The following is a 24,683-nucleotide window of genomic DNA, read 5'->3' as shown; positions in this document are numbered from 1 at the left end:
GATGAATGGCCTTGATATATGAATTAGCAGTGTCAACATATTTAGCCAAAGATTTGCTGAGACTGTGTGTTTTCCCCTGATGCGGTAATAAAGATGCACTGATTCACACCTGGGGGCTGCAAGCACAATCACACACACAGCCTGTAAGTACTGAGCAGAGGCACAGTGGGAAATTAACCACCTTAATCTTTAACAACAGCAGAAGCAGTACATCCCTGCTATCACATATTCTCCATGAAAACATCAAAATATTTATTTGAAGAATGAGACATGATACATCAAATTCCTGTGACCACGTGCTTCCTGCTTTTTTTCTTAGCAACACATGTTGTTCTGCAGCACCACCCTGGCCTTTGACCTTTCTGTGAACAGGCAAGAAACAACAATTAAATGTGCAAGCTCCCTATAGGTTTCATTGATCCAATATTTAGTCTTCACAAGGCAAAGCATGTTTTTTTTTTTTTTTTATCTCCGATACTGTCCCATACCCAACTGGAATGTGCATACAATCCGCCTGTCCTGTAAAATACTGGCTATTTGTATGTACTCCCAGCAACACAGATTCAGATTTCTTCAGGTACTTTGATCATAAATTAATTGCTGTTTTGATCATTTCAAATAAGACATTTCACTGCACTTTAAACTTCCTTCCTGATGCTTAAACAGCACTTTGCAAAACATCAGCTTGAGGTCCATGTGCTATCCACTCTGCAACTTTTGAAAACACCACACAGTCTTCAGCAGCAGTTGGAGTTTAGCTGGAGAGGATGAAGAGCGATGCAGAACTGGTCTGTTTTCTGTTGGACAGGTAGGTGCTGGTGGTAAGCTTAGTTAGCTTGCTAAAGTATTGGGTTTTCTATTACCACAAATGTAGTTTTGCATAGGCAGACATTTCCACAGCGCTGTCAATACTAGAGAAAGGTCTGAAAGCACCATTATCATTCTGGTATAGCGGGGAAAAACTCTTTGGGTTGTTTGTATTTCTCCAAACCAATCACAATCGTCTAGGGCAGTGCTAAACCCAGGGCGGTACCCTTGTAAAACGGTAGCACACAGACAGTGAAAGGGAAGAACAATACCAGCTGAAATGACCAGCCTATGGCAGCCTAATAGACTGTTTCAAACTTGACAATATAGAGGCTGATTCCAAATGTTCCAACCAGTCCTCAAGGGGCCTAAAGCGAACTTTCTGCAGACTTCCAGAAAGTCTGCTTGGGGTGCAGACTTCACTGATTTACATCGCCCCCAATTCATTGCAATATGGACATGAAGTTGTACTTTTTTTCCCACTTGCCAACCAAAAAAATAAAAACTTGTGTATGTAAAACAGTTACTCTAGCCTATTAAAACTCGATTTGAATTGTAAGCCAGAAATAATATTCAACATCCTGATACAGAAATATGTCGAAATAAAGGCTACAGAGGGAAATCAAAAGGCTTTGCATTATTGCAGCCTACCTTATAGGTTGCACAGTGTAATGCCAAATATATAGGCTCGAAACATGTTCGAAAAACAACAAAAGATCTACCCAGTTTATTTAGTCATAGCTCAGCCCTTATTTATTTATACCTGCAGTCTACACGTTATACAGAAATTTATTTTGTTCACCCGCAAAACAACCCTACAGACGGGATTCATATCTTATTATCTGCAGGGACAGATGAGCAGACCGCATATGACAGCAGTGATCATGGTGTACATGACTGTGACTGTTGCTCTAATGTTTCTACGGCAATGAGTGAAACAGACTTGAGGCCTGTCTATCAGCAGCTTGCAGACTTTATGTGATGACAGTGAACTCGTCACGGTATGTACGGCTGAAGTCCACGAGGGCTCAGAATAGCAATGAAACTGTCTACACCCCCAGTCTACATCCGGTGAGTCAGACTACAACAAATGTAACGGTCCTACAATAGTGGCTTGCAGTGTACGTACAAGCGGTGTAGGAAGGAGTAGCAAAGTTCCAATGCTGTGTTTACAAACAGTAGCTGACAATCCCTGCATCGTATACCTTTAAGCTAACATGGATGAGAAGTCCTTAATAACTACAACTCCATGATAACCTCGCAAAATTGGTCATTTGACATGATCAAAACCCAGAAATGCCACGACATGGACCTGGAGGTGAGGTGTTGTCCTACATTGTGTTGGGATTAAAAAGACACAGCAATAATCTGAATCAGAGTCCTACAATAAAAGAAAAGAAGAAAAGGCACCAGGTATGAAAAAGATAGATTTATTTAATGACAAATTAAAACAGAAAAAAAGTCAAGGAGTTGAGGGAGAGCAGCAACATTACTGAGACTCCACATGAAGAGGAAGGGAGAGATGATTGGCTTGACCTCCCTCCCTCCTCACAGACAAAAAGAAAAAGAAAAAGAAAAAGACTTACCACACAAACAAGGGGACGGAGAGACAAATAGATGAGGAAAAACAATTCAACTCGAGGGTGGGGGGGTCGGGGGGGGTGGGGGTGAGGGTGGTGGAAACAAACCTTCAGAAGAACGACACAACTTGCTTTTTAACTACAAACACTGAAGTTTAGCCACAAGTTTTACAACTGCCTTTTAATTTTTGTTTTTAAAAGTCATTACAAAAAATGATAATTATGATAATCTCCATTTAATAATAACAATAGCAACATTGTAACGGTAGAAACTGTCCCTCATTCCTGGTTGGGTGATCAGTCAATCAGTGGTTGAGGCTGACACTGGCAGACAGAGCGACATGGAGGCAGAGAAGAATTCAAAGAAGAGCGGAGAGAGAAGGGAGAAAGTGAGCAGAATTTTTGCCACATGTCCATCTCGTACACACACACATATACACACACATACACACACACACACACACACACACATCAGGAGTTCTTTGCTCCTCTCATACAAAAAAAAGACAACTAAAATAATTAAAAAGAAACAGACTTATAAAATAAACCCCAAAAGAAAACTGTGACTCAACTGAAATGCAGTGTTTTTTTTTCTTCCTCGTTCTGAAAAACAACAAAAAGACCCCTCTAATCCTCGGTCAAAGATGCTCCGACACGCACTCAACTCATTCGCTAGTACACCTGCACACATGGCCTGTAATGCAAGGAACAGGTGTGTGTTTTGTGTGTGTGAGAACTCCACTGTGGTGTCCATTCCATGAAAATAATAATAATAAAAAAAATCCAGGGCTGATGTAGCTGAGGGCCTTCTTAAATCCATACAGTATGAGAGCAGAGTCTGTTCTAAGAACTATCAACAACGACAGTCAACTATTTAAAGAGTGTCCAATGCACAATCTTTAGCTTCGGGTTGACCAGATGTGGGCCGGAAGGAAACCAGATGAGCCTGATGTTGTGTAGACCGACTGCTGTCTTGGACATAACTTGATGTCAATGGTTATGGGTGCTACAGCCGTCCATGTCTGTGGGCGGCGGTTCCAGTCCCAGCCATCGATAGCAAAGTCAGTCACAGGTGAAGCTAAATACCCAAATCTGCGACACAGAACTTCATGAGCTTTGGGTTCCACTCTGAGCTAGCTAATACATGAAGACGCCCGCTGAGGTGAAAGCCAGCCACGGTTGGAGCCCTACGAGTGTCGGTAGCGTGTGAACCGTTCAATCCAGGAGGTCTGAGTGGTACTGAGGTGGAATACAAACAGCAGGGAATCGGGGGGTTGGGGGTGGGTGGGGCTAGATAGCTGACTAGCACTGACCGGGAGTCCATATTGAAATATAGCTTGAGCCCTCCTCAGTGTGTGGCTGTCAGGGCGCAGGGCTGCTCAGTGATGACTGGCCTCCAGCGTCTCTGGGTGAAGGTCGCAGAGCTGTAGTGTCTGAAATGTCTGAGGATGACGGAGGGGAAGAGAAGAAAGAGAGACACTAAAATAAGAGCGGTGGGAAAAATCACTTGATGAGACGGGAGTTTGACAAGCGAGTTTGACTGAACAGCTTTTCAGTTTATGTCCTTGTTTTATGACCAAGAGAGGGCGAGACTGCATGTGCGTGCAAGAGTCTCACATATGTTTGTGTGTTTGTTAAGAAGTCTATAGCCATCACTACACAGTCATGTCCTTGTTTTATTCATCCATCCATCCATTCATCCATCCCACCCCCTGGGCCTCCGCGGCTGCCTGATCAGACAGTCCAGTTCCACGTCTCAAGGGGTGAGGCAGAAAGGGGGTTAGCGCTGTGAGGTCACAACCGATTTGACCCCCTTAAAAAATGCCCCCTGACAATCTGTAACTTTTTGACCCTCTTCTCTTCAAAGTTCTTAGCACATGGAGATGGTGACGTTGATGCCCAAGTTGCCGTTCTCCGCAAACAGCTGTGCGATGGACGTGTCGAACACTAGGCAGTCGCTGTTCATGATGGCCGTGGCGATGCCCTCGTGGATGGAGCGCGGCGTGGCCTCCCAGGTGAGGCGGCGCCGGTGCCCGTTGAGCTCCAGCCGGTAGGCGAAGTTCTCGGCCTGCTTGCGGGTCCCGATGAGCTGCACGATGGCGAAGAACTGCTGGTGGCCGTCATACTTCTCCTGCTTCTCCAGCACCAGCATGAAGTGGAAGCCGAAGCAGGACTGCATCATTACCCAGTCCACCGCGCCCGGGAGGTTGATGTCTGTGGCCAGGAACACGATGTCCTCCCCCTGGACAGAGACACACACAAACAGGTCAAACAGGTTTAGTCATCATCTCACAAGGATACATATGAGAAGGCTCTAAACTTGAGAACTAAAACCCTAAAAGTGTGATGGTTTTGATGACGTGTTATGCGATTCACCACCGAGAGATTTAAAAAGCACCTAGCAGTTAGCAGCTAACTCAAAGACGACGAACAGCAACCGAAATGTCCACAAATTGGGAAAACACGGAGGTCCGAGAGCTCCATATAACGGGGACATTAATCACTGTTATTGCTGTGTAATGCCATTGTTATTGTTTAGAAACTGTTGCCCGATGCTGTTGTGTTACAAGTCACACTTCTTTTGTTTTCAGAAAGCCAGCATGCTTCCTAATATCAAACACTGGGGCGGCATTATGGCACAGTTGTCTGGTTCTGTATAAAAAAGCAGAAGTGGTGTTATGAGAGGACTTTAAAGTCGCAGTATTGTGAGATCTCTATGCAAATATGGTTATTGATATGTAAATGAGTAGAGTGGCCCTTTAATTTGAATTTTAATCACACTGTTTTTTCTTGGCAGGAAATGCTAAATTAAAATAAAGTAAAGCACAGTAATGTTTTGCACACTAATGAAATTTGGAAATTTTAAACAAAGGTAGAAGTATTTTGTGGTGTCTGAGTTTGGACGTATTGAAAAGACAACCAAAAAACCATTTGCTAAAATCGGTACAAAACATCCATAATTATATGTGATAAACTGTAGTTTTTAGAGAAATGTGGTCAGTCTCTATGACTAACAGGATACCACAAACAACAGAATGCATTTCCCATTACGGTAGATGGAAAGGTACAGAATAACAGCTGATATTCCACATACACATATATATGCCAGCCATGTTTCTAACCACCCCCAGGACCTGATGTGTCATTCATGGTGCTGTAAAACCTACTTCACCCTAAACACAAATGCGGACAAATAGAGATGTTACCTGTGTCCCAAAAGACTCATCTTTTGCTTCGACAGATGTCACCTAACACCCTTACTGAGCCTAACTTATATAAGAAACAGAGAAGACGAGTCAGTGTCTGACCTGCAGTGTGGTGATGGACTTGTGCTGGTGCATCAGGTGAGGCATGACAGCATCCAGGGAGCCCTGCCACTTGCAGGAGGCGCCAGGGCAGGGGCAGGAGTACGGCCGAAACTCGCACAGCTCTTCGTGCTCCGTCTTGTCAGTGTGAGGCAGCGTGACTTCGCAGCCCGATGAGGCGTACTTGCAGGGGAAGAGGACAGAGTTAGCCACCTTCTCCATGGCCAGGTTCCTGATGGAGCCCAGAGGGCCTCGGCAGGTGGGGCAGCAGGTGAGCTTGGGCCGGCAGTTGGAACATACCTGGGAAAGGACACATAAAACAAGTTAAGGAACAAGTTAGGGTTTTCCTCTGCAAGATGTTCTTCTCTTAGAGGAATGGAAGAGGATTCTGAAATGTCATCAGGGGCCCAAGCACCCAAGATTGGTTATCATAGTTGCCCTCATTTTCTGTGCTCTGATTTCCCTGTATACTTAAACTTTTTATTTTTTGGTTTTCAGTGCAACTGACATTTTAGCCAATAACTTGGAACACTCTGGGTCAAGATGCTTATTTACAAATACAGTCTGTTTCATCAGTACTTTAATTTGGCAGCCATTGTGAGTTGTTAAAACCTGCAGCTTGTGCTACAGGAAGCATATTAAGGGATGACTTTATTATTTTGAGAACCCAGTTTGTCTGCTGAACAGTATTTATCATGAGTAGGTGGAGCAGTTCAGACAGAGGACAGAGGACATTACTGTATAATAATGTATTCAGGCTCCAACAGTTCATCCTGGGACACTATCAGGCTAAATTTTTGGAATCTACCCTTGGAACCCTTTCACGTTTTTAAAAAACACATCATAATTTTTAAACCTTGAAGCTGCAGTGGTTAACTTTTATCAGATTTGCTGAATCTGTCACTACATCCAGAGGGTAGTTCATGCGACAGTCTGTGAAAGAGTCATGTTCCTCTGCCACCTTGTAGGGCTTCAATGGCATTACCTACATGTGAACAAAAATAACCAATCAGAGCCAAGCATTACCTAACGCAGCTGTCAATCATGTCAATTACTGCTCGTGAACTGTGGTCAGAAATATATTTTAGTGTACTGTTTAGATGTAAAATGAAAAGTTGGTTACCCAGTGGCTGGGTTAGATACAGTAGTCAAAAACTAAGCACTGCCCACTGGCCTGTCTCAAACTTTCTCATTTTATAGCTAAACACTACATTAAAATATGTTTCTGAAAACATCTGTTGTGAGAAATAGGCAATGCAGTAATAGAATCTTGATTCATATTTGATCAGTGCTGCCCAGTTTGACAGTCAATAGCAGTGATTGACATGACTGACAGCTGCGTTAGAGACTCCTCAACTCTGATTGGTTGTTTTCATTCAATGGTAATGGTCAAGCCATTGGAAGCAGAACCTGGTGCAGGGAAACATGACTTTTTCCTCACAGAATAACTGTCTCATGAATATCGACAGTTTCAGCAACTATGACAAAAAAATACTTTTAGTTACCAACTCTAGCTTTAAACAATATTTTTAAACAGTGGCATATATTGGCTAAAATATATATTTCAAGAAAAAAGGAGGACAATAAGACAGTTATATTGAGACAGAAATAGACGTGTATCTCTAATCACTGTGTGGGGGCCTAGGTTACTTAATAAATAAAAATTATGAAATTAATAATAAAACTTCCTCTATTTTAAAGTTGCAATAAGCAGTCAGCCTCAAATGACCAATTGCAACACTAAGAGATTTCTATGGGTAATACTGAATAATGACCATGAATAGATTAAGAATATAGCAATTCAGTATGTTGTTATTTACTAACTCCAATGGGACAGAATTTACATTTAACTGAAATACTTCAAACAGCTGTTATCATAATGTCTGACTGAACCCCTGACCTTATTCTGCAACTTATACTGTGCACAGTACAAACACACTGGTAGCTGAGGTACTGAAAACAGTGGTATGTCAGTTCTCACTGAGCTTATTTTATGACCAAAATTATTTAGCAATTATTTTGGTCATAAAAAGCCATGGTCACACTTCTTTCACTAAATAGGAAGCTGTGCTATTCATGACTATTAATGATATTATAATTATTAAATCAACACTATTAAAGCCTAACTAGTTTAATGGTGAAATAAGCTCAATAATATAACTATTTTTGCCCATGAGGAAATGTCTGACTACTTCGCAGGCTGTGTGCAACACACCCACACATTTAATTTAAAATATAATGAAAGTGAGACACTTATATCAACCAGCTTTGGTCACATTCCAGGCCGGACAGTACATACCAGGTGTCCAGACTGGCACTGCAGGATAGGGGGTAGGACATAGTCGAAGCAGACAGGGCACTCGAACAGGCTGGCCAGGTCGCTGTTGGAGGCAGTGGTGCCTGACAGGGTGGGCACGCGCTGGGAGGGGGGGCACTTGGAGGTTCCTGTGGGCAGCGCGGTGGCAGTCTGGCGACTCATTTCTGGTGAAGGGAGAGAGGGAGAGGGTGGTGATAAAGTTTTCAGCACATTATATGGCACTATATCAGAGAAAAAAAAGTCTTTGTATCAGAGAAATACGGCCTCTTTCTCTAACTTTGACGTTTCTTACTTACAGCACCTCTATGAGTTATGTGCTCTGAGTCCCTGGCCGTATACCTCTGACACCCCTACATCAAAGCTGAGGGACAATCGATTAATACGAGATGTGGGAAAACAGAGGATGGTAGGCAGACTGTGACTGACAACACCAGCCTGTTTGATGGGACATGAAATTTGGTCATTTCATACAAAATTTAAAAAAAAACCCAATTGGTTGGCTTTCAATAGGCCGACAGCCATTAACTAACCAGTTAATGTTCTACTTTTCTACTTAGTCTGGTGCTCCATTGCCTCAGTGAGCTTTAGTGCTGCATTTCAAAGCACTATCCATTTAGAGGTGGTGACATTTGAATGTTTTGTGATGTTAATGTCTTGACTTTTAATTTATTTTCTGTTACCTTTGCTGACAGCTGGCCAGCCGTGTTAACATGTGGATACATGCCCACTGCCCAGCTTTCGGTCTCTACTGGTTTCTTGGCTGCTCTGCACTGTGCACTGTGTTGGGTGGGAGCTAACATTAGCCAGCTAGTGGCAGCACTCATTTGGCTCATAACACCGTCCCAGTGGCAGAACATGTTGCTGCGGAAACACTGTGTTCACCAACTGGTCTCTCCCCAGTTCTCCATGGTGACTAAGTGGCTTCATTTTGACTGCAAACCCCTTTTAGCATTGTTTACTGTGTTAGCACAATTAGCCGTGCTGACAGTGGTAACAGAGCTAACAGTAAAAGCATAATTGACAATGCTAAAGAAATTTAGGGGGTTTACCCACAGGAGCAAGCTGGGGGGCAACGGGAGGATGGGCACAAAGTTTCCACAGCAACCCTGTTGGGTCAGGACGACATTACTAGTGATAATTGCTGAATGAGTGGTGCCGCTAGCTAGCTCCCACCAGACATAAGTGGTGTGCAGTGCAGTAAACTGAAAATAGCAATTAGTATAGATTGACATGTACAACTGGTCAAAAATATTCTCGGTGGTAAACCCATTAACAGATAACCGTTTTTCCAAGTTTTCATCATCAGATGAGGGATCATCGTTTTAATTTGGTCCCAAATGAACAACTCTTGTGTTGAGGGAAAAATAACTTCCTTCTTTTATGCTTTCACCAGTTGTGCTATTCAGTGTACATGATGTCATGTAGGTAGATGCTAAACTAATCTATTCTAACCTCATCACTGACAGTCATCATACTTTGTAGCTCTAGCAGTAATAGAAGCAGAGCCACGAAGTCAGTGTTTGTTGGTCATATATTGCATGTTAGCTATCAAAAATAACACACACATATTTCAGAATTAACCTCTTCAACTCCACTCCAAATGTGTTATTTTCTTTTATTGTATTAAAATATTTCTGCATACTGGGGTTCCTAAACTGTCTTGGAATTACATAAAATCGATATGACTGGAAAGCTGAGGATCATGTGAATTCAGTGAGCCCATTTTTTCAGTTGTGATGATGTTAACACCATAGTAGCCATTTCATTGTATTGAGACCATTTTTTAACAGACATCACTGTATTAAAATTACGTATTGTGACCTCTGGGTTAATAACAGCCACATGAAACACAACAGCCACAAAATAGACAATGGGCATTCAGGGGATGTATGGTTTTCATAGGTATATTGACAATAAGTGGGTTTCTGAGCAGTTTCCAGAACAAAAGTGCTCCCCGTCCAATCACTAAAAAGAAATTCTTTTTTACAGAAATCTCAAGTTTTTGATTCCAAATCACAGCGTGGATTTTTTTTATTGTGTTCCCCACGGTCTGGGTGTCTTAATGTGGAATTGGGAGAGATTTTTGACCATGTTTATCAATTATTGGGTGGTAACCAACTCATGAATTTAGCACAATGGAAATGGTAAGCATGGAAATGGCCATCTGAGGGTTCCATTATGATCTAAGCCCTTACACACTCTAAATTCAAATAAGCGCCTAACCAAAACACAATTTTTATTACATATTTGTGACTAGAAAAACGTGACAGTGCTGAGCTGCATCTTAAATTACTCTTCAGGCTTCCAGCTTTCAGATGATGTATACCACTTCTATGTGGCATATACTGCTGACCTGCTATCTCCCCCTAAATATCCCCTGTGCCCACCTAAAAAAGACAAAAAGGATTCCATCACAGTGAAGGGTGGAGTAGAAGAAGTTAAGAATCCTATCTTTGTGATCAACTGTGGATGGTGACAGTATGATTACATTCCACATGGATTCAGTATGTGTATCAATGTAAAATCAATCATCATATAATACTATACAGCTTTGCTGCCTTACAGAGGAAAACAGAGTGGTTACCCACATGTCTCAAACTCTGTAGGCTAGTCATTCTACCACACTTCCCTATTTGTGTGACTGTTGCCTCTAGGAGTTTAGACACTGGTTGCTTCAGGCATTTGGATTTCATTTGGAGCTTCTGTACTTTTAAGGGGGGATATAGCATCTTTCTATAGCACCATATGAGGAATGAGCAAAGAACACATCAGTATCCTCTCTGTCACTGCCTGGCAGTCTCTGAGCCTACCATGTTCAACATGTCTATTATTGTCACAGCAAAAAGTCAGCGCAGCACAGACTTTCTTGGTCACATATATATAAAAAAAGAACAAGCAGACACTAAAGTGAACTCAGATGTGGTGTGTGAAGCTGCTGTTTCCTATCGTGCTGTGCAGTTGCCTTGGTAACAGGTTTGTGGTTAAGTATGGGATGGCCTGTGGAGCAGAGAAAAGGAGAGGGTAGAGAGGAGGAGAGTAATAAATGATGGGCAGGAGAATAGGTGTGTGTTGGGAAACGGGGGCAGAAGGAGAGCTATTGGAGACGAAGGAAGCAGAGGGGGAGGAGGAGATGATGAACAAAGAAGGGAGGGTGAGTGAGAGGAAGAATGAGACAGCAAACTTTAGAATCACACAGGGCAAGTATATCAGGGGTGGACAGAAAATGCTACAAACTTAAAAGGAACATGGAAAAATGAGGAGGGGTTAAGAGGACATAACAGGGGAAGAGAAAAGGAATGAAAAATGTGCAAATAAGCAAAGAGTGGACACAGCAGTGTGGGTGTGGAGATAAAAAAGGGAGGGAAGGACAGGAGGATAAAGGGTATGTTTCACATGCCAGATCTTTTCCGGGCAGTTCAGGGTTTGGGTGGGATGACTGTGCATGCCTGTGTCCCCACCTACTCTGCTACCTGGCATAGTTCATCCTTTTTATAGCCCTGCCCACAGACAGATGCAGCACAGGGAGACCCAGAAGAGAGAGGAGTAAATGTGGAGAGAGGAGAGGCTAGTATGTGTGGGAGGTGAAGACAAAAGAAGAGAATCAGGTAGTGAGACAGCACGACAATATGTACACAGACAGTGCAACAGCTGGCAAATTAACACCCACTAGCAAAATGCTGCCAAAGCTTTAGTAATGGCTGCTCAATTTGGCTAACCTAGCAGCTAATTTAGCAATTTTGAGGTGTTAAATAGAGTTCTGCAGCAGTCGGGGAATGATAATAGTTAGTCTTTCCATGTGCATCAGGATCTTTGTGGTTAACGCAGCATTTAAATCCTACTTTTCTTTTTGGAACTGTTTTTTTTATTAATGATTGGCTTTAACTATTTAAAAAATCTCTGAAAAGCACAGTCTGGTCAGTTTTCTGAAAACAGCACCATAAACCAAGGAGTCAGTTCCAGGGGTCCGAGCAAGGAAGCCTTTCCAAATTTAAGTGATTTCCTGCTGATGTTTCTGACCTCTTCCAGAGGGTTCGGATTCACCCAATAACCGTAAATACCAAATGTGATGCTTTTATCTACGTCATCACTACTTGCATAAGCTTCCCTTTTACGTCTAGCTTGGTAGCTGGCAGCACTGCCAGCAGGCTGACCGCTTTTGTAAGTGCATCTGTCAGTGTAAAGCCTCTCTGTGCGCGCACATGCACACACATGCCAACTGCAGAGGTAAAAACTGGACCTAATGAGAGACAGTATTAGCTAGCTGTGACTGTGTCTGCTGGCTTGTAAACACATCTGCTGTGGTGGAGATAATGCCTTAGCAGCTATTAATAGAACTTCTTAGCTGGTTAGCATGCTAGCAGCAACGTTAGGAGCAGTGGTACCGAATTAGCTCAGGACATTCAGCTAGGCCAAGGCCAGGGTCACAGTCAGCTAGCATTCAAGACTGAAATAACTAACACAAAATAGCTTCATACAGGCAGTCACTAACTTGGCAAATACAGTTGGAAGACAATGCTATGATCAGAATTGGTGGCAAAGAGTATTTTCCTGCAGATGGGTAGCTTTATGACACGTGTAAATCTTAAGTATTTCTAAATTCATGGTATGTTTTTTTCTTTTGGTTGTACATAGAACTCGCAGTTTTTGCTGAACATTTTCTCAGCAAGCTTATTACCTAAATTACAATATTTGTTGAAGCACTAACTTCTCTCTCTGTACCATCAACATGAACTAAATATTGAACATAGTTCATTATTACACTTAAGGAATACAAAACACACCCAGTTACATTAAAAGATATGTCAAACCTTACACATTCAACACGGCCTCCGTTTGGTTCACACTGATACCACAACTCTGATGACTACATGACCAACACCATACTTAAATGTGCTGTTTATGTCCATGTGTGGTGATGTGTTAGGAAAATCCTTCTAATAGATACTTGCTATATTTGGAAAAATGTAAAATCCTTTTGCTTACACAAGCATTAATAAGAACTCAACTAGTAATTAAGAGTGGAGACTGACTGCCAGCTGTGTGTATCTGTGTGACACACCACAGTGCCATCATGATATGTGTGACCACTCACGATGACAAGTGAGTGGATGTCAGGGAGAAACATATCAAACTGCCGATCTAGACTGGCTGGAATCATGATAATACTTAAAAGGTAACTTCAGTTTTTGTGTTTAAGTGACTAATAGGGACAACAATTTTTGAAATTGGGCCAGTATTGAGTGACAGGGCTGCAGCCAGCAGCAGCGAAACAGGCTGCAATGTAATCACTCGGGGCAATTATGTACCATCAATGTAGGCCCATTGCAACGGCTTGTTTTTGCCACTGAGATGCTCAGATTGTTATTTAAGTATCTGATAGCATAATGAAAAGGATCCCTACAGAGATCAACCTTTTTTATTGAAGAGTGAGATTCTTGTTGTTTAATCAGAAACAGCCCCGAAATTGCTATGTGTTTTACAATGACAAAATTACCCTTTATTCAAATGTAGTCTGGTGAGTTTGGTGATAGCAATATCAAGACTGTTTCCAGTTAAACAAAAAGATCTTACTTTTTAACGAAAAGGTCTATGTCTGTAGAATCCTTGCCATAACGCAATCTGACCCTTTCAGGGAAAAAGACAAGCAGTTTTAGTGGATGTACATTGATGGTGCATAATTGCCCTGAGTGATTACATTGCAGCCTGTTTCGCAGCTGCCGGCTGAGGCCTGTTGCTCAATACTGGACCAATTTCAAAAACTGTTGTTCCTATAAAGTCTATTACACACAAAACATGGGAAAAAGTGGTCCTGGTTGAAAAATAAAGAACTTACCCTTTAACTGTAACAAAAAAAGAAGATGTATCCCTTGTATTCACCTGAATGTAGCCTAGAAAAAAATGAGTGGGTTACATTTTATACTACATGAAGATTTCTGACTGCAGCTCAGTCAGCAGAATTACTGTATGGCTAAACATACTTTTCTGAAATAAAATCAACACTGGACCTCAACCAGGAGGCCAGAAAAGGGGGAACGTTTTGTAGCTGCAGAGTTGAGAAACTTATGTTGCCAAACCCAATCCCAGTATGAGTGAATTACTGTATTGTTTTAATTCAACTTAGAGGGTTTTATCTGTTTACAGGTGATATTATAATGTAAACCTATGATGTGAATTCTGACAGAAGAGCAGTGATTTTCACTGGTGCACAGCAATGCTTCAAAAAGCCAGCTCGGTTGTGATTGATGTGATTAACACATTGCTTCTGATTGGCTGAGCTATACACACTTTTGGGATCTGGGCACGCAAAACACCAACAGCAAAACTGGTGATGGTTATATGGCTTTAAGAACAATATAAACAAGTTTCCTCCACTTTAAGAAGGACATGCTGAATTATGTTCTCAGTGGTTTAAACATTTACTCTGACATAAATGCTGCCTGGCTAACAGCAGCTACAATAGCTAGTTGGCAGCACGTAGGGCTTCAACAAGTAGCAACAAGCCCAGCTAAAAGGAGCCAGTGGGGGGATAAACATAGTAGCACTTGTTCAGTTGGCACATGGGGGGCTAAGAAGTCACACTGCCACGATGAAGACAAAGTACAGGCAAGCAAGGCCCAGCGCCGTTTTGTTGATCGCAGGTGTCTTACAAAAGGCTTTCCAGCCTGAATTTACAGTTTAGATGGCTTCTGTGTTTCAGTTTTTACAGCGTGGACATAGAAGAGAACCAGTGGCTCATTATGGATGATACTTCCCCAGAGAGCCTTTACAACAAAATTATACATTCAACAAAGTGGTACAACAAAGAGTGTGAGAGGAGGAGGTGAAAACATGAGCTCAGAGGGGCTGGAGAGACAGAAAGAGTGAGTCAGCTAACCAGAGAGAGGACAATGAGCACATACTGCTCTGTGCCCAGTCATTGTTTGTGTCATCCTTCCCTCCACCTCCTTGATACACAGTCCTCTGTGTTCAGAGGGAGCAACATAATGGGAAAGGCAAAAGGACTGTGCATAAACTATTTGTTAGGCACATAGTGCGCACAAAAAAGGGAGCAGTGTCTCTCTTAGGGACAGTGTACCATGGCTCCAGAGTTTTCATTAGCTTCTTAGAGGTATACTATTCTAGATTGTCAGTTCGTGTTTGTAAACAAGCTCGCCAGTGAAAGTCAAAGTAAAAGCCAACCCTAGATTTACTCGTGTGGCGTTCGCTGCTCTATATTTGCATTTTTTCTGTACTTTGTCTCTTGGATGCCTGCTGCTTGTGGTCTGGCAGCTTGTCCCTACCTTTTTATAAAGCTTCAACCTCACCTTAACGTTTTGGGGGTTCACACCCATAAGCGTCCTGAACACAGAACATATGAAAATTAGAGAATACAGGCAGAGTGAACAGTGTCTCACCACACACTTCTCATGGGTGATAAGTAATGACTGAGACGATTACTTTGATATGAGTCCATACATTGTTCTTAGGAAAATCCCGCATAGTGTATCTCTAAATCCTCCACCCTCAATACTCCATCTTTAGAGCTGCTGTCTGCTCTCCTCTAAAAAGTAGTCCCTAAGCGGTGGAAGTGAGGCGGAGCGACCACGGGTTGTGCTAGCATGTTAGCTTATCTCATTTAGCTTGTCTTATTTGTGATCTGATGAAAAGAGAGAGAGAGCAAGTGTGGAGGGGCTGAGCAAATCATGCACTGTGCTCAGTGCTGCGATGAAATAAGATTTTACTTATTTCAAATTGAAATAGTCAATATGTAGTAGCCACAGTTGATATTGTGGTGGGCAGCTATAAATAAATCAGTGTATGATGAAGTCTAATTTAATGCACACTGACTGACAACACACACAAAAAGGCAATTTAAAGAATTTCAGGTTTTGGGTGGTCACAGAGGGATGATTCGACCCATCAACTTTCAGGGGTCAGCCCTAGCTAAAACACTATGTTCTAACAAAAACTGAACTTAAAAGCTGTAAGCAGATAGAGACATCATGTTGCACACCTGTCTGTGTTGGACAAAGAATAAACAGTGCTATATGTTGCCCAAATGGAGCAAGACTGGGAGATCCAAATCCTCAAAGAGGAAACAATCCAACTAACATCTATGACTACACACACACAATCTGTCAACAGAAGAGGCTGCTGAAACTATTGTCATCAAATACAACTGCAGATGGACAGGGAGACAGATAACGAGGGTGGAAAAATACACTAAGAGAAACAAATACCAACCTTCGTCCATAAGATTTCCAAATAAGGCCTTCGTCTTCTCTTGAAATGTGGGGACCTCTGAAAAGAGAGAAAAAACAGAGGTTAATCATGACTTTGAGAAACAAATCTAGAAATAAAACACACTGATTTGGAATTGTACCAACTAATTACACCACAACAGTAAACCTACAATAACCATCTACAGAAAGAGAGTTCAATGTGCAGTACTCTGGCCAGTGAAGGAAGATGTTAGTCTACCACATTGTGATGGCCTGGTTCTGTCATTTCTGACAGTGGGTATTACACATGCTCAAGTCAGTTCACATATGACGTGGATGTGATTTACACGATGACACAGTCTCCTGTTTATCTCTGCTGTGCCAACAGGCCAGAAGAGAACAGGAGAGGCGCTGCCTGTTCTGAGCACTTGACAGAGACTAAGCAATGCTCATTCAAGGCATTTAAGCCACTTACTGTGCTGCTAATGCAATGCACATTAGACTAGACTTCTACAATCATTGATTCCTACTGTGCTGTCTGCTGGCTCCACACTTGTTTCCCAGCACTGTTTATTCATATTTCATAAAGCAGATAAAGCTCCATCCCCAAAGTTAAAGTCTGTGGCTCCTAATCACTGTGTCGGGATGATAACATGCTGATGCATCAGTTTCCAGAAGTGACCAAACAGCTGGCTAACATCTGTTTACCAACACTGTTGATTGATAGGCTTTTTAGAACGCTCACTTTTTACCAAATAGCTTCTACAATTAATCAAAGATGATATCATCCTGACCTCAGTGTCATTTAAATAGCAACTCAAATGGCAATGTTAATTAACTATGATCTAGCACACTTGCAAGCCTGATGATGCTCTGTCACTGCCTGTTACCACTTCTACAGCCACTGAAACTGCTACCTGCTGCAGAGAAGCTGTTCTATACTGAAACAAACATAAACAGAGTCATTATTTAATGTTAAAAACCCTTACACTGCTCCAACAGCTGTGATACAGCCCCTCAAATACCTGTATTAGAATCAGGGATTACTTCTGAAGTGATAAACACAATTGTATCAAGGATGCACAGATTGTTAAATTCTGGGCTGATACATATGTTTTTGTTCATTTTGTGGTTATTCATTCCTCCTTTTGTGCCAGGGAAACAAAATCTTTGTTCTAAAGTACGCCTTTCTAGTCTTTCCAATCACTCAAACTGCCTTTACACTGCATGTCACATTCACCCATTCAGACACTGGTGGCAAAGGCGATCATATCTCTCACATTTTGATGGAACAGCCATCAGGAGCAATTTCGGGTTCAGTATCTTGCCCAAGGATACTTAAACATTCGGACTGGAGGAGCTGGGCAATGAATCTCTGATCTTCCAATCAGTGGATGACCTGCTCTTTGAAACAAGGGGACACTATATAAGTCTAGAGCCCCGCTTTAAAGCCTGCACCAAACTGATGCAACACAGCTGAACACTATCGGCCACTTCCATTGATGAACGTTATCTCATCTGCCAACAGACTGATGTCAACAAGGTGAGTATCAGCCAATACAGATATTCGACCAATAAATCATTGGATCCCTAAGATACATTACATTTCAGAATCTGGACCTAGTATTAAAAGGCATAAATAGTCCAAGGTATAAGATCCTTTTACCAGGGTTCGGACATGAAAGGTAATTAGTCCAATACAACATGTCGATGTGTGTGTAAACCATCAACAGGAGGAGACGGCCAGTTTCTTTTCTCCACTTACAAAACTGTTTGAAAACAACACAGCAGGCAAACCTAGCAGAGGTATATTTTCTAAACAGTATGTACCTGCATGTCTTCAGCAGTCAATTTGTTGTTGGAAAATGGAAAAGATAACAGGGCATTCATTTAGGAAGCGCTGTGACACTCCCTTAGATATTAAGATTCAAGCACGCAAAGTTTATATTGCACACAAATAGTCAAATCATGTGACTGAGGCAGTGATGCAAGGTGGAGCCCATGTAAATATTACACACTTTGAGCACACAGGATTTACATAATGATAAACACCCTCCTTAAAAGATTATGTTGAGACTTTTCACTTTAACAACATTAAAAGGTGTCTTTGCCATGTAGATGGCTTCTTCCAACTGTAGCAGATTTTTCACTCCTTTGTGCACCACACATGGCAAACAAACTGCTTGCCAACACATGGCAAAGATGTTGCACTGGGAACGCACTTACTCGAGCTCTTCTATTGTTTCATCTGTTATCAACACTCTCTAGGCTACAAAAACTTCCTGTGTTTCAAGCTGCACCACAAAGTCGGGTGTTTTTAAGGATCTTTGCATGAGCTATATTCACGTTAAAGCCAATATAAACAGAATGGCTTAAAGCACAGTTTTACTACATCTTTACACATCACAGCAACAACAGCTCACCATGTGTACATGAAGTCGAATAAATCCAATGTGAGAGTGAATATTCACAAGCACATGGAAAAAGAGCCATTTTGAACTAAAATATTCAAATATTTACATGTGTAATTCAAGAGTAGGGCCTAATGTATTCCAAGTTAGCATTATATAAGGCAGTGTTTCCCATTACATCCCAATAGTAAATACAGGTCTGTGACTGTAAACAAACACTTTGCTTTGTAGTATTGTATATTATACTACTCTAAAATGTACTCCAACTTCTCCCTGACATACCCTGTCCGTCCTATCAACCCCTGCTAAAACCCTCCCCATGACTCAAATCATATTGATAGAACCCATGACTGTAGTTCGTATCCTTTTTCCCCTCTGTTCATGCCTTTCCAATAGAATTAGAACAGAATACAACAGTTTGAAAGAGCCTGTCAGTGAATACTTCTACATTGTACAATGTGTGTCTTGACTTTTCTGCTCAAGATGTGAACTGCTTTGGACACTGACTTTTCTGCAAATCTTAAAGGTTCACAGTTTATCAAGGCTCTCTTGCAACTATAGTATAAAAAAATATATCCACAACTTTATCTAAAGTTAACAGGCTTCTGTAGTAGAATTGGGTCCCAACCTTTGTTACTTATAAGGGTAGTGAGTGAATCATGGGCACTACAGAGTGCCATTTCATGATAAATCCATCAATGCCAAATGTTGGTACCTGATAGCACATCTGGGTGAGAACACTGGGTTTAGGCAAGAAACAGAAGTGCCGCAAAGCGCCCTGAAGCTTGGAAGCCAGTCACTTCCCAGTGAGGCAAAACTATCGCTGCGGCGCCAATCTGCCGTGACAGTGTCAGCATCTGGTCTATTTTCTTTTCTATTTCATTTTAATAATAGCATATTATCACTGTTTGATGAGAACATACAAACAGACAGACAGAGACAGGAGATTAGCTCTATGTGTGATTAGAAAAGAGTAGAGGAACAGAATTGCTTTTTAGTCTACCACGTCAGCCCTGCAGTTTGTACAAAAATTACGGAGAAAGTAAAGTACTGAAAAAAGGTACTGTTGGGTAGCAGTACTGAATTCCAGTTACCAGAACTGGTTCAAATGTGAATGGTAACCAGTCCTGTTCTGCAGAGTTAGATAAATCAAATTGATATCTTCCAGTCTGTTCTTTTAGTCCAAAATTTCCTCTTTTTGTTACTTTCTCGCCCCTGCAGCTTTACAAAGAAACACTGTCCAGAGAAAGACAAGGAGGGTATTGATTCAAAAATGTCCATCTTTGGAAGATATGCACTTAATTTGTCTAATTTGGATATCTCAGCCTATCTTTTTTTGAATTATCTTTGGAATGTATTTTTTGCTCAAACAAGGACTGTAGATTTGGTCCCCAATCACTTACATTGAAAGTGCATTAGGAAGAAATCTCTTAATAGCCACTGTTACCAGGAGGAATGATTATATTATGTGCTCACATATGTCGTTTATGTGAGCACATCATGTGTGTAAACCCACATAAAAATCGTAACTGGAGAATCAGTTCACTAAGTGCATGCAAACACAGCCATTGCTGGGCTAATGGATCAGCACATAGTACACTATCCTTCCTAGAGGAAAAATTAGATCGATTTTAATGCATCTAAATTTCTGCTTATCAAACACTAACGAAGATCCCATTTTTCCCAAAGTGGGAGGTGGATTTATTTCAACGTGCAAAGTATTTGTAGTTCTTGCTTTCACAGCAGAGACAGATCTCCAGGGAGAGTTTATGGCAGTTCTAAACAAAGCACTAATCCAAAATGCTTTAAGGTTGACTTTAAGTTAACCTGCAGCATGCGTCAACTTGCCTCAGACAAAACACAAACACATTGGTTCACACGCTACAAAGACTCAGATACCTTCAGCACGCCAGACAGATGAAAACTGAATGCAAAAGAGGCAAATATTCAGAGATCCTGAGACTGTAAAACATAAAAGGACAAATACAGACAATAAAACAGAAAAGAAAGAGACACAAAGGGAGAGAAACAAGTGGAAAGAAGGAAGGAAGGGTAGCAAACAGCTGGGGGAAAAGATAAAGCTACAGTAAAGAGGATATGGAAGAAGACAAGAGAAAGAGACAGGAGACAGACTAACGGAGCACGAGCAGAGGGGGAGGCAGAAAACAAGCTGGGCTTCAACACAAACATGCCATTCTTTGTTCTCAACTCATAGCCCACTCTTTCTCAGTCACACACACTGTACAGTGTTCATACACAACACCACATATAATTCACAATGCACACAGGCATGCTTGCTTGAAGCGTCTTCTGTACCCAGACATAAGCTATTCAACATACATTCAGTCACAACACTCAGTATGGACACTTTTGTTAGCCAAGCTCCCTCTACACAAAGTATCAATTCATCAACCTGACACAGACAGAGCTACAGCTGGACTCAGCACAGGAATTTACGACATTTTACAACACCTTGGCCGCAGCTGCAGGGAGAGCTGCACACAACACATTACGCTGATGAGGAGAAAAAGGTGTAAATGTTTCCAGAAGTATGTGCGCTTTCATGTGCATAAACTTTTAAAAGCTCATTCACCTTTAGTCCTGTGCACGCTCCTTGTGGCTACACATGAGAAGAGTCTGAACAAGGAATTCCAGGGCGGAGCTTGCAGTGCTACGCTAGCTGGCTTTGATTTCACTTGGACCAGAGACATAGGGGTAGAGCATTCACGCAGCCCCTCAACGCCATATTTCTCTGGCCTTTTCCATGGAAACCACACTGTTGCTGCTGCCCAAAACACACCGCAAAACAGAGGATCACATTTCTCCCTCCCGGTCTCCCACTTTGGAAGCATAAGCTCATGAGGGTCCAGGGAAAGCTGGAATGAAAGAATGAGGGCTGTGTCCAGACAAGGGCAAACTGAGATGCCTAATACCCGCAAACATAACAATCCTCAAGGGGAGGGGACAAGAGGAGGACAGCAGAGTGTCTGTCTATGTCCGTGGAAAGTACAAAATAAAATTCTTCAGTCACTGGAACAGCAAGCAAAACAGGCATCCATCAGACCTGCCTATCAGGCCAAACTGAATACCAAAAAAGAACGAACACCAAGCAGGTTGCTAGGTGCTTTTGCGGCAGCACAAAGAAACAGACAAACTCAGTGATTTGCTCTCTGTTACACTCAAGCCTTGCAAATGTAGTCAGCAGTGTGTTAGCAGTATGTCAGTGTGTGGTCAATCTGCCGCTCCCTGGCTCCTCCTAATCAGCCACTAGGAACTAAAACATGAGATAGTCACAGTAGATTGCCTCCAACTCTGGATAATTATCCTTTTACAAGTTCCACCTTTGTTTTCCCTGGTGCCAGATCTTCAGGGACTGTTTGGTGCTGTACTACTGCAGCTTTAAAAAGGTACATCCTCTTCCAAAACTAATTTTCCAAACTTGCAGGTTTGAAGCACAAAAGCACAATTCCCACGGCAAAAGACAAGCTGGTTGCCATGAAAAACAAATCTTGTATGGTGTTAAGAGTTGCTGGAAGAATAATCCTTTACTGATTGGAAAACAAAGCCCCGCTCTCTCTTGCTTTCCCGGTAGAAGAGGAGAGGTCTGTAACTCGCAAGAGAGGAAAAGGAGGGAAAGTCCCGAACAAAGTAACTCTCCCTCTGGCTTTTTCTCCTCTGTGTTCTTTTATTCAAGCCATGTTCTTTCAGTCCCCTGGAGTGTGGTAGGTGTCACTGCTGCTGGGTGTGTTTCTGTGCAAGACGGAGAAGAGCTAAGCCGGCATCCAATGTCAGTCCAAACAGAGCATGCTCACTCACACCCTTCCCCTTTCTCTCTTGGCAGCTCCCTAACCAAACACATAACCCCTTCTTCTCCACGACACATCATTTTTTCTTTTACACAGACATTGACTCAATTCTTACAAATTTTATTTGCCCTACTACACTTCATCTTTCATGTCAGTATTTCTCCATTTTCCTTTCTCTGCCCCACACTTCCTCACATGCTTGCTCTGCCTCGAGCCTGCATATTTTGCCTTCTTTCTCCTCGATGGACATTCTCTCCCTTTCTCTCACTTGTGTTTCTTTCTTTCTGCCCCCTCCCTCCGCCCGGCTCTGTGGTTGTGCAAGTCTCAGATTTCAGCCTTGTCTGGCTGGAGGCTGCACCACCAGCTGCCCTCATTGACACCATACCTCACTTTCTCACTGCCTGTTCTTTTCATTCTATCCTTCTATTGACTTCCCCTCTGCCTGTCCGCCACAATGTAATAAGTCTATGTATCACGTTCAATAACGTCACACCACTTTAGTTGAAAAAAATCTTAAAACTTGGGGAGTGTGGTGCGTGTTACCGCTGAGTTCAGGCATTTGCAAAATTAAAGATTTGCACAAAAGCCACATTTTCCAGTTCCAAACAGTGTGACGTTTTTCTTAGATCATCATCCCTCATGATGATTAAAATGCTAACTGTTACTTTCTAGAATTATTCTAGCTGTGCAAAATGTTCACCCCTCCTTTGCTCCTTTCTTTTACACACTCTCTCTCCTGCACACTCTCTGGCTCCCTCTCCCACTCACAACACACTACACAAAACTGAGCTTGCCAGGAAAAGAAGCACAAGTGAAACCAAAATATCACTGCGAGCCAGAATCTGTCTGTCAGCAGGAGATAGTGTGATACCTAACTTATTGCAAACAGAAAGAGAGACGATGCCCCTGGTCACACACAGCACTAAAATGCACTTTGGGTGATTCCATAACAAAAAGAAAAAAAAAATTGCATTACAATTGTTCCAATCAGTGGTCAACTTGCGCATTACTTTTGTAACCACAGTTTCCCCATTTTGAAACCACCACTGACAGAAGGACCATCTCTCTGAGACACCAGAATTTCCCTTAGGACTTGTTCCAGCAGCAGTGCTGAAGTGCATGACTTTTATTTTGTGCCACTGAAAGACATTTAGCCTGTCCGCCGACACAAGAAGTGCTGTAGACACATATTTGTACAAAGTTGTAGATGTCAATCAATATTGTGACTAACATTGCTTGTAAAAACAATATGTGACTGTTAACAGTGATCAACCCTATGTTTGCTGCAGAGACAAAACGGCTCAAATCCTGAGGAAATGTGAATTGGAAGGAACTGGTAGTCAAACAGCAAACTGTATCACAGCCTCTACAGAAGCATTCAGTACAGTATGTGTTTTTGGCGAGCGAGGAGAGACAGTGTGTCTGCACTCAGGACAGGCAGGTGAGCGAGATGTAGGTTAGCAGTAAACCATCAATGTAAAACTGAATGTTCCTTGTGGGCTTCAGTTTGTCACAACTGGCAGACTGGTCTCACATGTTATGTGCCATCCGATCGGCTCCTTGCCTTCCAACAATTCAGAGTGAATATCGGCCGATAATCATCGATGCCTATCGATGCAAATTATCTAAGGGTTTTTCAGTTTATATATCCTTAGTCATCCCCAACTCTGGCTACTAAAAGTAGAGACAGTGAGTTAACTGTGTATAGGGAGACTTTTATATAGCCACATTGCTAATCATTTAGCATCAGTGCAGGGGGAATACTGGAAACCAGGAAGAAGTGGAAAAAATACCCACCTTCACTACTTGCAAACAAACAAACTGTGGCATCCTGTTGGGCTTTAAAGCTGATCCCTGCTCATACACCACCATAGGGGTGCAACCACTGATTATTTTAAGATTATTTAGGGGAACTGCTCCTGGATTCTGGCTAAACTACCAGTGTGACAGCTCCTTTAGACTTGCTCAGCTTAAAGAGAAGACAGGAGGCTGCACTCCCTCTACTGTGTTCTCTTCGCCATCGTTACACTACATCTGTTCACATTATCACCAGACAATAGAAAGCATAATGCAGTCAGAAATCCAGCAGCACAAAAAATATGGGCACAAAGAGAACCTGCTGTGACACACACACACACACAGAGCTATAAAACAGCACTAGTGACACTAGCCAATGCCAGAAGTGTGTTATTAAAGAGGCAGGACAGCAGATACAACAATGAGCCATCTGGACCGAGCAGCAGTTCATCACCAGAG

The 24,683-nt window shown here is 42.1% G+C and overlaps 1 protein-coding gene across 2 annotated transcripts in view; it reads right to left on the bottom strand.

Moving 5' to 3' along the window:
• Positions 1-2,221: 2,221 nt before the first annotated feature.
• Positions 2,222-24,683, bottom strand: part of siah1 (siah E3 ubiquitin protein ligase 1) — a 37,545-nt gene continuing 15,083 nt past the window's right edge. Inside the window, exons 1-5 of one of the 2 annotated variants that reach the window (XM_033635560.2) lie at positions 21,215-22,812; positions 16,233-16,289; positions 7,992-8,173; positions 5,696-5,992; positions 2,222-4,629 (exon numbers count right to left, since the gene is read on the bottom strand). In XM_033635560.2, the coding sequence (XP_033491451.1) occupies positions 4,258-4,629; positions 5,696-5,992; positions 7,992-8,173; positions 16,233-16,289; positions 21,215-21,473 (1,167 nt within the window). In that variant the 5' untranslated portion in view covers positions 21,474-22,812 and the 3' untranslated portion in view covers positions 2,222-4,257. Of the gene's footprint in view, positions 4,630-5,695; positions 5,993-7,991; positions 8,174-16,232; positions 16,290-21,214; positions 22,813-24,683 lie in introns of those variants that run through there. The other variant, XM_033635561.2, reaches the window with a different exon arrangement.

Source organism: Epinephelus lanceolatus, chromosome 5 (assembly GCF_041903045.1).
Source record: "Epinephelus lanceolatus isolate andai-2023 chromosome 5, ASM4190304v1, whole genome shotgun sequence".
Taxonomy (NCBI): Eukaryota; Metazoa; Chordata; class Actinopteri; order Perciformes; family Serranidae; genus Epinephelus; species Epinephelus lanceolatus.
The sequence above is the reverse complement of the archived record's forward strand: the minus strand, read 5'-3'. Positions and strand labels throughout refer to the sequence as shown.